Source organism: Salmo salar, chromosome 19 (genome assembly GCF_965601325.2).
Source record: "Salmo salar chromosome 19, fSalSal1, whole genome shotgun sequence".
NCBI classification, from domain to species: Eukaryota; Metazoa; Chordata; class Actinopteri; order Salmoniformes; family Salmonidae; genus Salmo; species Salmo salar.
Genome location: NC_138309.1, coordinates 44,251,298 through 44,266,449, shown reverse-complemented (window position 1 = coordinate 44,266,449; position 15,152 = coordinate 44,251,298). Strand labels below are relative to the sequence as shown.

Genomic DNA, 15,152 nt, shown 5'->3' with positions numbered 1-15,152 from the left:
TTTCATTTACATGTTTTTTTTTTTAAACATAGGCAAGTCAGTTAAGAACAAATTCTTATTTACGACGGCCAAACACGGACGACGTTGGGCCAATTGTGCGCTGCCCTATGGGACTCCCAATCACGGCCGGATGTGACACAGCCTGGAATTGAACCAAAGTCTGTAACGACACCTCTAGCACTGAGATGCAGTGCCTTCGACCGCTGCGCCACTCGGGAGCCCCCAATATTGAATTGTGTTTGGTTGTCAACACAACCACATAACTACATTTGAATTAGATGTATCTTCTGCTTGGACAAAATCAAATCAAACTTTAAATGCACTTGAGACGGAGACGTGAAGCCAACATATAAATTATTCATTTGTAGACAAACTGGAATTAAAGCCAGTCAGTGGCACAAAAGATACAGCTCCTTCAAATATTGATATTATGTTGCATTGACAACCAAACACAATTCAATATCACTTTCGCAAGACAGTACATAGACTATTAACTTGTTAACAAATTATATGTTGGATTTATGTCTCCAACTAAACCAAAAAATACAAATTCAAGAATAGGATTAAGCAAGTGGCTCAGATTAAACTATCCAAGTCTTAGATATCCTTGATATTTGGTTGCATTGTAAACCAAACACAATCCAATATTACTTTTGTAAAACAGAAAATAGACTAAAGTTATCTTACAAACGAATGTAATATTATTTATTCAACCTTAAAAATGAGCATCATCTATGACCACATTTTGAGGTTAGCCTATTGTAACTATAAATGTTGTTTTATGTAATCATAGAAAGCGTTCATGTTCAAGATGGCGTGCAAAGGTTGCAGGTCTATGTAAATCTTCACAATTTCTATAATGTAATCTGTACAGAATCTCCAACAGCATTGATCACTTGCACAATGTACATTTAATGTAATCTCAACTGTAATCCAGGTCATTTGGTTCTGCTATTAGATTAAGCACAGTGATAACACATTAAGTTGTTGCATAAGTACAAAATACCTGACATTGTTTTTCCATTGTTATTTGGTTGTGCTTTTAGATGGTTGAAAACATAGTGATTTAGGATTTCAACACACTTCTGGCTGTCTTTTTGACTGGGTGAAAAAAGGTTTCAATCCCATGGATCAACGTCTTCATTAAATATTACCCCATTTTCTACGTTGAAATGACGTGGTGTGCCCAGTGGGAAAGGATTATTGACCTTTGAACCCAGCGTTGATTGTTTATGCCTTGCTGTCTCCCTGACCTAATCAGTGGCCAAAGTCCTCTCTGCCTCTCACACAGACACAGTCAGTACTCTCAGAGTCTGTTTAATTGTGGACGTCTTCCTCTCAGACTAACCTGTGCAGTGACTTTCTCTGTCTACCAGGCCACCATGCTTCCCTGTACCCTATCCTTCCTCCTGCTCTTCATCTGCCTCTCCTCTGGGATGTCTGCTTCTCTGGTCAGGAGGACAAGCCGTGAAGAGGACGGCCCTCCTGTTCCGACCACGTTCAGGGTTAACACCTCTGCTGTTGTAGGTGTTCCGTCGGAAGTTGATACCGTGCCGGCAGGTGGCCCGGTCGTTGATACTGCTGAGGCTGAGGCTGTGGCAGAAGCCCTGGTGACACATGAGCCTGTTGCAGATGCCGCTGTAGCTGACGAGGGTGTAGCCGAGGAGCCGGTTGAGGACACCCCAGTTGCTGATGCTCTGGTAGCAGATGCCCCTGTAGACGCCCTTATCAGAACAGAAGAAGAAAAAGAGGCCCTGATAACAGAAGCAATGATTAAAGAGTTGTCTGCACAGGTGGAGAAGGAAGACCTCGCTGAAGAGACAGAGATTCAAGACGCCATCTTGAAAGAGTTGGCTGACCAGGAGACCCTTGGGAAGGCAGTGGAGCCCACTGAAGAGGCAGCAGACGCAGATGCTCCTGCGGAGGACCCAGGCAGCTCTGTGATACCTGTCTTTGAAGCCCAGGAAGAGGACTCTGGATGGGGTTTGGCTTCCGTCAGAGAGAGCCTCCAGGCAGCCAACGGATACTTTGACTCTCTTGTGGAACTGATGGGGGGACGCAATGGAGTGTGTCAATACAAGTGCAAATACGGTAAGGATGAGACAGTGGTTGTGTGTGTCTATGAGTGATTACAGTAACATCTCAGTCTGCCACCCTGCTGTTGCCATGTCAAGCCTGGCTATATACACCTAGGACGCGATTCAATCCGTATCGCAGATGTTCAGGCGCTATAGCACAATCAAAATTTAAAGGTCATTTCAGATTGAGCCGACATATGCTGTCTTTACCAGCGTTTACCGTGTGAATGCAGTCTCCGCAAATGCGGTAACATTGCCTTTAAACGTCAATTGCGCTATAGCGCTGAACTTCCGCGATGAATTCAAGCCCTGAATGTAACTAAAACCTAGATGCTGAATGTAACGAAATCTTGATGCTGACTGCTATCCTTGATCCAGTATAGAGTCAAACTTGATTTCCTAAATAACAGATCACATTGTAGCCATTCAGGCTATTACAAATAAAGACCGCCGGTTAGGCTTCTCTCTGTCTCCCCTCTGTGTTCATCTGTTTATCATACTTATGGTCAATAGTAATTGATTGAACTGTTTGGCTGTTTACCAACATGAGGCCCATTCGTCAATAGATGTATATTCTTATATTATCTATCTGTGATATTGATGAGAGAGGAATAGTTGAGGTCAGTGTTAACATGTTTACATTACATGTTAACTTTACATGAATAATAGATCACTTCAGTGAGTCTCAGTGATATAGATTGACCAGATGACAGAGGTATAGAACACATCAGACCATAGTTAGTACAGCATGACCTACAGGTTCAATTCCAATATCCACACTAGCCTAATACATTTCTCCATATCCTAAAGTTAAGGCTATTATGGATATCAGTAGAGTAGTACCATAAACTAGTATGGACAATGGAATTGGGATAACTAATAGAACTGTAAAATAGATATTTTGCCGAAGTACTTTTAAAAGGTCCCATCAATAAATGTCACCATAGAGTGCAGAACGTTCAATTTGTGATTATTGATAACAACCTCTCTTAATTAATATTTGAATCATCTGTACAAGGGTTGGATTAAAAGTTGTTTATATTTCCTTATCAGGTAAAACACCTGTGCATCGCTATGGTTACGTGACCCCAGAGCCCAACGGTTGCAGCTCCAACCTCCTAGGATTCCAGGTACCTGATAGTGTGTTTCCTGTCACTAACCACAGGCTGTTTATTATACTGTACTAATACGTAAACTGGAGCCTGCTGTTTATTCATACAATATATATTAGACTTTTAGGGCTGTATATAGAACCCTCTGTGGAAAGGGTTCTACATGGAACCCAAAAGGGTTCTACCTGGAGTCAAAAGGGTTCTCCTATGGTGACAGCTGAAGCCTTTTAAATTCTAGATAGCACTTCCTATGTAGAGTATACATCCCTATATAGTGTGTAAATCCCTATGTAGAGTATACATCCCTATATAGTGTGTAAATCCCTATGTAGAGTATACATCCCTATGTAGAGTATACATCCCTATATAGTGTGTAAATCCCTATGTAGAGTATACATCCCTATATAGTGTGTACATCCCTATGTAGAGTATACATCCCTATGTAGAGTATAAATCCCTATATAGTGTGTAAATCCCTATGTAGAGTATACATCCCTATATAGTGTGTACATCCCTATGTAGAGTATACATCCCTATGTAGAGTATACATCCCTATATAGTGTGTAAATCCCTATGTAGAGTATACATCCCTACATACTGTGTAAATCCCTATGTAGAGTGTATAAATCCCTATGTAGATTATACATCCCTACATAGTGTATAAATCCCTATGTAGAGTATACATCCCTACATAGTGTGTAAATCCCTATGTAGAGTGTATAAATCCCTATGTAGAGTATACATCCCTACATAGTGTGTAAATCCCTATCTAGAGTATAAATTCCTATGTAGAGTATACATCCCTATATAGTGTATAAATCCCTATGTAGAGTATACATCCCTATATAGTGTATAAATCCCTATGTAGAGTATACATCCCTATATAGTGTATACATTCCTATGTAGAGTTTACATCCCTATATAGTGTATAAATGTTTACATCCCTATATAGTGTATAAATCCCTATGTAGAGTATACATCCCTACATAGTGTATACATTCCTATGTAGAGTATACATCCCTACATAGTGTATAAATTCCTATGTAGAGTATACATCCCTATATAGTGTATAAATCCCTAATGTAGAGTATACATTCCTACGTAGTGTATAAATCCCTATGTAGAGTATACATCCCTACATTGTGTGTAAATCCCTATATAGTGTATAAATCCCTATGTAGAGTATACATCCCTTAAATAGTATATAAATCCCTATGTAGAGTATACATCCCTATATAGTGTATAAATCCCTATGTAGAGTATACATCTCTACGTAGTGAATAAATCCCTATGTATAGTGTATAAATCCCTATGTAGTGTAAATCCCTATATAGAGTGTATAAATCCCTATGTAGAGTATACATCCCTATAGAGTATAAATCCCTATGTGTAGTGTATAAATCCCTATGTATGTGTATAAATCCCTATATATAGTGTATAAATCCCTATATATAGTGTATAAATCCCTATGTAGAGTGTATAAATCCCTATGTAGAGTATAAATCCCTATGTAGAGTATACATCCCTATATATAGTGTGTAAATCCTTATGTAGAGTATACATCCCTATCTAGTGTATAAATCCATATGTAGAGTATACGTTCCTATGTCGAGTATACATCCCTACATAGTGTGTAAATCCCTATGTATAGTGTATAAATCCCTATGTAGAGTATACATCCCTATATAGTGTATAAATCCCTATGTAGAGTATACATCCCAATGTAGTGTATAAATCCCTATGTAGTGTATACAGCCCTATATAGTGTATACATCCCTATGTAGTGTAAATCCCTATATAGTGTATACATCCCTATATATAGTGTGTAAATCCCTATATAGAGTGTATAAATCCCTATGTAGAGTATACATCCCTACATAGTGTATAAATCCCTATATAGAATGTATAAATCCCTATGTAGAGTATAAATCCCTATATAGTGTATAAATCCCTATATAGAATGTATAAATCCCTATATACTGTATTAATCCCTATATAGAGTGTATAAATCCCTAACCTCCTTTGTTTTACAGAGACTGGACTCTGTTTATCCTTGCTCTTTATTACAAATGCCAAGTCACTCACCCACCATTGCACATTGTACCAAATGGTAGGTTGGCCCTCACTTTATATGCACAGAAAGATACATTTGTATGTGTTCATCTAGAAAGCCCTTTTGGGTAAACTCTCCTTCACCACCAGCAGTTACCATACCTGGTCTGCTAGGTGGTAGCTACTTAAAGTCCCCAGGACATTCACGGTATTAGGCAAGACTGCCTTCTCTTCTTGTGCACCAGACGCATGGAATAGTCTACAATCCATGCTTCATCTAGATATGTTAGTGCCACTGAATGAATTTAAAATATTGATGGGAGACTGTTACTGAGAAGTGTAAATGCTTTTTTTTAGGCTGGATCATGTTGTATTGTATTGTTGTATGTTATAATTATGTAATGTATTGATTGTTGCTGCCTTCTTGGCCAGGTCTCCCTTGAAAAAGAGACTCTGGGTCTCAATGGGCTTTTCCTGGTTAAATAAAGGTTAAATAAAGTATAGAATGTATAAATCCCTATATAGAATGTATAAACCCCTATATATAGAATGTATAAATCCCTATATAGAATGTATAAATCCCTATATATAGAATGTATAAATCCCTATATAGAAGGTATAAATCCCTATATAGAATGTATAAATCCCTATTTAGAAGGTATAAATCCCTATTTAAAGGTATAAATCCCTATATAGAATGTATAAACCCCTATATATAGAATGTATAAATCCCTATATAGTGTATAAATCCCTATATAGAATGTATAAATCCCTATATAGAAGGTATAAATCCCTATATAGAATGTATAAATCCCTATTTAGAAGGTATAAATCCCTATTTAAAGGTATAAATCCCTATATAGAATGTATAAATCCCTATATAGTGTATAAATCCCTATATAGAATGTATAAATCCCTATATAGAATGTATAAATCTCTATATATAGAATGTATAATCCCTATATAGAATGTATAAATCCCTATATAGAATGTATACATCTCTATTTAAATCCTATGTATTATCCCATACAGTTTGACATTGGCATCCCAGCCATGACTCAGTGCTGTAACCAGCTGGACAGTTGTTACGACACCTGTGGCTCCAACAAGTACCGCTGTGACTCCAAGTACCGCTGGTGTCTCCACGCTATCTGCTCTGACCTAAAGAAGAGCTTGGGGTTCGTGTCAAAGGTCAAAGGTGAGTTACTGTAGCCACAGGAGTATATACTCTCCTTCGCTCACTGACGTACGCACTCACTCACTCTCTTGAGCCGTTCTCTGCCGTTCTGCCCTTGAGCAAGGCAGTTGACCCCCAACAACAAATGCTACCCGGGCGCCGATGACATGGACGTCGATTAAGGCAGCCCCCCGCACCTCTGATTCAGAAGGGTTGGGTTAAATGCAGAAGACACATTTCAGTTGAATTCATTCAGTTGTTCAACCTTCATCCAGAAGGTTTCCCCTACCCCTTCTTCTCCCTCAATCAGCCAGTCAGTCAGTCAGCCAGTCAGTCAGTCAGTCAGTAGGGTTATTCCCCATGAAATATGTTACAGTACATATAACTGATGAAAAAAAATATTTAAACTGTAATCCGTTGTTACCAACAAAAATATTGTAATCAGATTACAGATACTTCTTAAAAACAAAATTATTACTTATAGGATTATTTTCCATTTAGAAAGGATGTTGGCGAAAAATCCTTTATCACGCCTTTCTGTTTTCTTAATGAGATCCAATTCAGGATAAAAAAAAGTGCAAGTTGAAGTTTGTTCCCCCCTAAGTGCAGCCAGGTCACCCATGATACAAGTCAGTATTAAACGTCCATCCATGTCTGTGGACGTCGGGAGATGAGGGGGAAACCGGCCACTAGAGGCAATAGTGAGCGCTGTTACCTTCAAGTAGGTTTGGGTAAGCATCTGCCTCTGGTGCCAAAGGTTGCATGTTCGAATCCAGCGACAGAAAGATGTTTTTGAGAATTTTGTTTTAAGCCCGTCTCAACCCTAACCCGTAACCCCTAACCACTAGCCTAGCCACTTAGCTAATGTTAGCAATAGCCACCTAGCTAATGTTAGCCACAACAAATTGGAATTCGTAACATTTCATACGTTTAGCAAATACGTGACATAATGTACGAATTGCAATTTGTAACATATTGTACAAATTGCAATTCGTAACATATCATATGAATTGTAATTGGTAACATATCATCCGAAATGTATGATGAACAGCCACAAATTAATACATACCATATCATACTAATTGGAGTGTCTCGGAGTTATATTTACTATGTTACGTCTACCCCTGAGTCCAGGTTGTTTCAACTCGAAGCAATGAGCCCAATCAGTCCGTGATAACAAAATCATAAACAGAGTAAGCTAATAAATCCTTATATTTGGGGTTATGTTCAGGTAAAACAGTTTGGCTAATCTATATTTCTAAGTCCTATTCTTGAAGATCAAGGGGTATAAAATATTAGAGTAGAAAGCAATGGAGAAAAACTATTAGGCAACAACAAACTTAATCCCCTCTAGACAACTTCCTGGACAAAGCGTTTCACTGTATTAGTGAAGGTGTAAACTTGGCAGTAGAAAAATTAAACAGTATATTTGACCTCTCAGCTTCTCTATAAAATAAAAAAATGTCAGACAACCTAAGAAAATGAACAACAATGACAAATGGTTTGATGAAGAACGCAAAAACCTAAGAAAGTAATTGAGACCTATCTAACCAGAAACATAGAGACCCAGAAAACCTGAGTCTACACCTTCACTATTGTGAATCACTAAAACAATACAGAAATACACTACAGATAATGAAGGAACAGCACATCAGACATCAGCTCAATGTAATTGAAAAATCCATAGAATCTAACCACTTCTGAGAAAATTGGAAAACACTTAACGAACAACAACACAAAGAGTGATCTATCCAAAATGGAAATATATGGATAAACCACTTCTACAATCTTTTTGGCCCTGTAACAAAGAACAAACAGCAAAAACATAGACATGATCAAATACAAATCTCTCTCTCATCATAACCCCTCTCGCTCGCTCTCAATTCAGTTCAAGGGCTTTATTGGCATTGGAAACGCATGTTAACATTGCCAAAGCAAGTGAAGTAGATAAACAAAAGTGAAATATACAATAACAATTCATAGTAAACATTACACTCACATAAGTTCCAAAAGAATAAAGACATTTCAAATGTCATATTATGTCTATATACAGTGTTGTAACAATGTGCAAATAGTTAAAGTACAAAAGGGAAAATAATCTCTCTCAATCCTAACCTTCTGTATCTCTCCCCCGCCCAGCCTGTGAGACTGTAGCAGATGCTCTGTACAACACAGTGTGGACGCTGGGCTGCAGATCCTTCATGAACAGCCAGAGGGAAGCATGCTACTGTGAGGGTGAGGAGAGGGACGAGCTGTAGAGAAGCCCAGCTGGGACACAACACTACTCAACACGAGAGAAAGCTGGGAGGAGAGGGACGAGCTGTAGAGAACATACAGGACAATATCCTCTTGCATGGATCATCATTGGAAAGGGTGCTTGGAACTCAACATGGATTCATACAGTGGGACTTCACACCGCACAAATGAAAATATGACTTTATTATTAACATAGAAAATATAACACTTTTCTATGACAACATGAAAACAGACAGAGGCTTTACGCTTGATGAGGAAATCCCTAACCAGACTTTACCAACCAGTTAATAGTGGTTATTACTGTATGTAGAATAAAATATGAACATTATGTATCTCCACTTCTACCTATTTCTTTTTCTCAAACTGACAGCGGATAAATACTCATATTTATATTTCAAATATATTTTCAGGAAAAGACTATGACTCCGTTAGCATATTACTGTGTTATTATTTTATTAACATACCTCAAACCAAAAAATCCTGATAGAGAGAAGACCTTTCAGTCAGTATCATATCCCACATAAGAATACAAATGTACCTGCTAATGGGGCAATTTGATGCGCACGTTGCACGAAAACAAGCTGATGTCCACAAACGGCAACCTATTCCCTACAAAGTGCACTACTTTTGACCACGGCCCATGAGGCTCTGGTCGAAAATAGTGCACTATGTGGGGAATAGGGTGTCACACACCCAAAATAACCTAGTCTAACACAACACAAACATCAGTTAGTTGGACCTGTGCTGTTACTGACAGGCTACTTCTACAGCGCTGAAATAAGTGTGTTATGTTTTGATGTATGTTATTATGTGTGTTGCTGTCCATTGACTGTTGGGGTTATCAGGCTTTTTTGTTACTTTTCTATGAATAAATTAATAACTAATTATACAATTTTGATGTGTTAAGTTCACTTAAGGTACTGTAGGTTCAATAGTGGTATAGAGTGGTGGTATACAGTAGTGGTATAGAGTGGTGGTATACTGTAGTGGTATAGAGTAGTGGTATACTGTAGTGGTATAGAGTGGTGGTATACAGTGGTGATATACAGTGGTGGTATACTGTAGTGATATACAGTAGTGGTATACAGTAGTGGTATACTGTAGTGATATATAGTGGTAGTATACAGTAGTGGTATACAGTAGTGGTATAGAGTGGTGATATACTGTAGTGGTATAAAGTGGTGGTATACAGTGGTGTTATACAGTAGTGGTATAGAGTGGTGGTATACAGTATGTGGTATACTGTAGTGGTATAGAGTGGTGGTATACAGTGGTGATATACAGTAGTGGTATACAGTAGTGGTATAGAGTAGTGGTATACAGTAGTGGTATACAGTGGTGATATACAGTAGTGGTATACTGTAGTGATATATAGTGGTAGTATACAGTAGTGGTATAGAGTGGTGGTATACAGTAGTGGTATAGAGTGGTGGTATACTGTAGTGGTATACAGTGGTGGTATACAGTGGTGATATACAGTAGTGGTATACTGTAGTGATATATAGTGGTAGTATACAGTAGTGGTATAGAGTGGTGGTATACAGTGGTGATATACAGTAGTGGTATAGAGTGGTGGTATACTGTAGTGGTATAGAGTGGTGATTTCTAGTCACGATACACTACACATGTTTTCAGTTAATACTCTTCAGGGTTTTTCATTTAGCTCCATGTTCTTTATTAACCTGGGTGCCAGTCATTCTGCTCTCTTTATTAACCTGGGTGCCAGTCATTCTGCTCTCTTTATTAACCTGGGTGCCAGTTCTGCTCTCTTTATTAACCTGGGTGCCAGTTCTGCTCTCTTTATTAACCTGGGTGCCAGTCGTTCTGCTCTCTTTATTAACCTGGGTGCCAGTTCTGCTCTCTTTATTAACCTGGGTGCCAGTCGTTCTGCTCTCTTTATTAACCTGGGTGCCAGTTCTGCTCTCTTTATTAACCTGGGTGCCAGTCGTTCTGCTCTCTTTATTAACCTGGGTGCCAGTTCTGCTCTCTTTATTAACCTGGGTGCCAGTTCTGCTCTCTTTATTAACCTGGGTGCCAGTCGTTCTGCTGTCTTTATTAACCTGGGTGCCAGTTCTGCTCTCTTTATTAACCTGGGTGCCAGTTCTGCTCTCTTTATTAACCTGGGTGCCAGTCGTTCTGCTCTCTTTATTAACCTGGGTGCCAGTCGTTCTGCTCTCTTTATTAACCTGGGTGCCAGTTCTGCTCTCTTTATTAACCCGGGTGCCAGTTCTGCTCTCTTTATTAACCTGGGTGCCAGTTGTTCTGCTCTCTTTATTAACCTGGGTGCCAGTTGTTCTGCTCTCTTTATTAACCTGGGTGCCAGTTCTGCTCTCTTTATTAACCTGGGTGCCAGTCGTTCTGCTCTCTTTATTAACCTGGGTGCCAGTTCTGCTCTCTTTATTAACCTGGGTGCCAGTCGTTCTGCTCTCTTTATTAACCTGGGTGCCAGTTGTTCTGCTCTCTTTATTAACCTGGGTGCCAGTTCTGCTCTCTTTATTAACCTGGGTGCCAGTTCTGCTCTCTTTATTAACCTGGGTGCCAGTCGTTCTGCTCTCTTTATTAACCTGGGTGCCAGTTGTTCTGCTCTCTTTATTAACCTGGGTGCCAGTCGTTCTGCTCTCTTTATTAACCTGGGTGCCAGTTGTTCTGCTGTCTTGTCAAGCCAAACAAGACAACTCTATAAGAAGTTGGCAAGAGAGCATAAACAGACTGGCAGTCAGGCTAGCTCTCCATACATCGGTTATATACTGTAAATTAGACTATGTTTATCTATGGATATTACATATGTTTTTACTACACTTACAGTGCATTCGTAAGGTATTCAGACCCCTTGACTTTTTCCATGTTACAGCCTTATTCTAAAATGGATTCAATTGTTTTTTCCCCCTCATCAATTTATACACAATACCCCATAAAAAAAGCAAAAACAGGTTTAGAATGTATTTTAATTTTATTTTTGTACACAGAAATATCAGATTTACATAAGTATTCAGACCCTTTACTCAGCACTTTGTTGAAGCACCTTTGGCAGTGATTACAGCATCGAGTCTTCTTGGGTATGACGCTACAAGCTTGGCACACCTTTATTTGGGGAGTTTCTACCATTCTTCTCCACAGATCCTCTCAAGCTCTGTCAGGTTGGATGGGGAGCGTCGCTGCACAGCTATTTTCAGATCTCTCCAGAGATGTTCGATCGGGTTCAAGTCCAGGCTCTGGCTGGGCTAATCAAGGACATTCAGAGACTTGTTCCGAAGCCACTCCTGCGTTGTCTTGGCTGTGTGCTTAGGTTCGTTTTTCTGTTGGAAGGTGAACCTTCACCCCAGTCTGAGGTTCTGAGTCCTCTGGAGCAGGTTTTCGTCAAGGATCTCTCTGTACTTTGCTCCGTTCATCTTTCCCTCGATCCTGACTAGTCTCCCAGTCCCTGCCACTGAAAAACATCCCCACAGTATGATGCTGCCATCACCATGCTTCAACGTAGGGATGGTGCCAGGTTTCCTCCAGATGTGACGCTTGGCATTCAGGCCAAAGAGTTCAATCTTGGTTTCATCAGACCAGAGAACCTTGTTTCTCTTCTTCTGAGAGTCTTTAGGTGCCTTTTGGCAAACTTCAAGTGGGCTGTCATGTGCCTTTTACTGAGGAGGGGCTTCCATCTGGCCGCTATCATAAAGGTCTGATTGGTGGAGTACTGCAGTGGAAGATTCTCCCATCTCCACAGAGGAACTCTGGAGCTCTGTCAGAGTGACCATCAGGTTCTTGGTCACCTCCCTGACCAAAGCCCTTCTCCCCCGATTGCTCAGTTTGGCCGGGTGGCCAGCTCTAGGAAGAGTCTTGGTGGTTCCAAACTTTTTACATTTAATAATAATGGAGGCCACTGTGTTCTTGGGGACCTTCAATTCTGCAGAAATGTTTTGGTACCTTTCTCCAACTGTGGGACCTTATATAGACAGGTGTGTGCCTTTCCAAATCATTTACCACAGGTGGACTCCAAGTTGTAGAAAAATCTTAAGGATGATCAATGGAAACAGAATTCACCTGACCTCAATGTCCAGTCTCATAGCAAAGGGTCTGAATATTGATGTAAATTAGTTATTTATGTAAATAAGGTATTTATGAAAATAAGGTATTTCTGTTTTCATTATTAATACATTAGCAAAAATGTCTAAAAACCTGTTTTTGTTTTGTCATTATAGGGTAGATTGATGAAAAAAAGGGGAATTTAATACATTTTAGAATAAGGCTGTAACGTAAACAAAATGTGGAAAAAGTCAAAGACACTGGATAAACCAGTATATTGGCATGAAATAAATCTACATTTTCTAACCTTTATATTTAACTAGGCAAGTCAGGCATCTACATACAGGCATGGCCTGTAAACAAGTCATCAGGCTTGAGAAAGGCATCTTGCAAAACTCACTGACCTAGTTAAGGATCTGTCATCTTGTAGCACGACTGACACATTGCAATACCCCAGCTCCTCAAGCCCTTCAAACGATGTCTTATAGAACTGCCAATCACTTTAATGTGAGGAGATTGTGCTAGAGGGCCAAGTGGCTAAGATATAGGAATGCGTTTCAAATGGCACCTATTCCCCTATGGGCCCTGATCAAATGTAGTGCACTATATAGGAAATAGGGTACGATTTGGAACGTAAGCATACATAAACATGGGTGTACTGTATTTACCAGACTGCAGTGTGACAGGGAGACTGACATAAGAGAGTTAGAGGATACAGTGTATTACTGAGGGATGTGTGGCCTGGCCTACATCAATGACTTGAAAGTCTATACTTGATTTGACTATTTGATTTGGTTTAACCAGGAGAATCTCTGAAAGTTCTCTTGACCTTTTGAGTTGTGTGAGTGGTCATGGTAAATTAGTGACAGAGAGAAAGACTGTGGTGGATGTCATCATGTCCTTTCAGACTGAACCACTAGGCCCCTCAAACTCAACTCTGGACCTAGATGCCAGTTCCACTGCTTTCCCCCATAGTTCCCCTCTAATCAGGGACTGATTTAGACCTGGGACACCAAGTGGGTGAGATGAATGATCAGGTAGAACAGAAAACCAGCAGACTCGGGGGCTGAATGGGTCCTCACACATAGCATTATTGATTCTGCAGTCCTTCACGCTATGGTCTGGTGGTGGTGGTGGCCTGGTGGTGGCCTGGTGGTGGTGGTGGTGGTGGCCTGGCGGTGGTGGTGGTGGCCTGGCGGTGGTGGTGGTGGTGGTGGTGGTGGTCTGGTGGTGGTGGTGGTCTGGTGGTGGTGGTGGTCTGGTGGTGGTGGTGGTCTGGTGGTGGTGGTGGCCTGGTGGTGGTGGTGGTCTGGTGGTGGTGGTGGTCTGGTGGTGGTGGTGGCCTGGTGGTGGTGGTGGTCTGGTGGTGGTGGTGGTCTGGTGGTGGTGGTGGTGGTCTGGTGGTGGCCTGGTGGTGGTGGTGGCCTGGTGGTGGTGGTGGTGGTGGTGGCCTGGTGGTGGTGGTCTGGTGGTGGCCTGGTGGTGGTGGTGGTGGTGGTGGTGGTGGTGGTGGCCTGGTGGTGGTGTTCTGGTGGTGGCCTGGTGGTGGTGTTCTGGTGGTGGCCTGGTGGTGGTGGTGGTCTGATGTCTCAGTCTGGCAGAATGTGTATGGGTCCTCCACTCAGGAGACAATGCTGGTCATGCTCCTACAATATCTATTGTATCTATCTCTATATCTATTGTATCCATCTCTATATCTATTGTATCTATATCTATTGTATCTATTTCTATGTTTGCAGTGGTGCAGCGGTGAGATGGCCTGAAGGTGGTATGGGGGTGCCATGGTGGTCTAATGTCTCAGTCTGGCATGATGCGTATGGGTCCTCCACTCAGCACGTGATGCTGGTCCCAGTCCTCCTGTTCCTCCTCAGTCCTCCACAGTTCCCGACGCAGACGCCCTCTACAGCCCTGAGAACAACGGGAGTCTCCTGCCCCACACACCAACACACGACAGTGCAGGAACACCTCCTGTTGACACACACACAGATAGACACATGGATACACACGTAGATGCGAACATAGATACGCACACACATCAGACACACACACATACTGAACTGGCCAGCTGGCTCCCAGGGTGTCTGTTCTAACTGACCTTGTTGTCCTTGCCTACAAACTTGAAGACAGGAACCTGGAAGTGTTTGGATAGCTGGTCCTTAGCAGAGTACTGACGCACCATTTCATCTGAGATACACCTAAACACACATTATAGGAGGAGAGAGGAGGAAATAGGGGAGAGAGGGGAGGAGGGAGAGAGGAGGGGAAGTGGGGAGAGAATAGGAGAAGGGGGGAGGGAGAGGAGAAGGGGAGGAGGGAGAGAGCAGGGGAAGGGGAGGAGGGAAAGAGGAGGAGAAGGGGAGGAGGGAGAGAGGAAGGGGAGGGGAGGAGAAGGGGAGGATGGGAGGAGGGAAAGGAGAAGGGGAGGAGAAGGGGAGGAGGGAGAGAGGAGGGGAGGAGGGAGAG

At 41.2% G+C, this 15,152-nt stretch overlaps 2 protein-coding genes across 4 annotated transcripts in view; one reads left to right on the top strand and one right to left on the bottom strand.

The window, feature by feature from the left end:
• The first annotated feature begins 1,254 nt into the window (after positions 1–1,254).
• pla2g12b (phospholipase A2, group XIIB) lies at positions 1,255–9,003 on the top strand. The gene is made up of 4 exons (XM_014157957.3): positions 1,255–2,091; positions 3,132–3,208; positions 6,275–6,440; positions 8,559–9,003. Exons 1-4 carry the CDS (start codon positions 1,383–1,385, stop codon positions 8,675–8,677), a joined length of 1,071 nt encoding a protein of 356 aa, XP_014013432.1. The 5' UTR covers positions 1,255–1,382; the 3' UTR covers positions 8,678–9,003.
• Positions 9,004–9,111: 108 nt separating this feature from the next.
• oit3 (oncoprotein induced transcript 3) overlaps positions 9,112–15,152 on the bottom strand; it is a 32,756-nt gene continuing 26,715 nt past the window's right edge. The window contains exons 11-13 of one of the 3 annotated variants that reach the window (XR_014381616.1): positions 14,785–14,884; positions 10,580–14,657; positions 9,112–10,546 (exon numbers count right to left, since the gene is read on the bottom strand). Coding sequence is in view for 1 of the 3 variants with exons in the window: in XM_045702321.2 (XP_045558277.1) it covers positions 14,487–14,657; positions 14,785–14,884 (271 nt within the window). In the remaining 2 variants the exon portion in view is untranslated. Of the gene's footprint in view, positions 14,658–14,784; positions 14,885–15,152 lie in introns of all 3 variants that reach the window. The other 2 variants (XR_014381617.1, XM_045702321.2) reach the window with 2 other exon arrangements.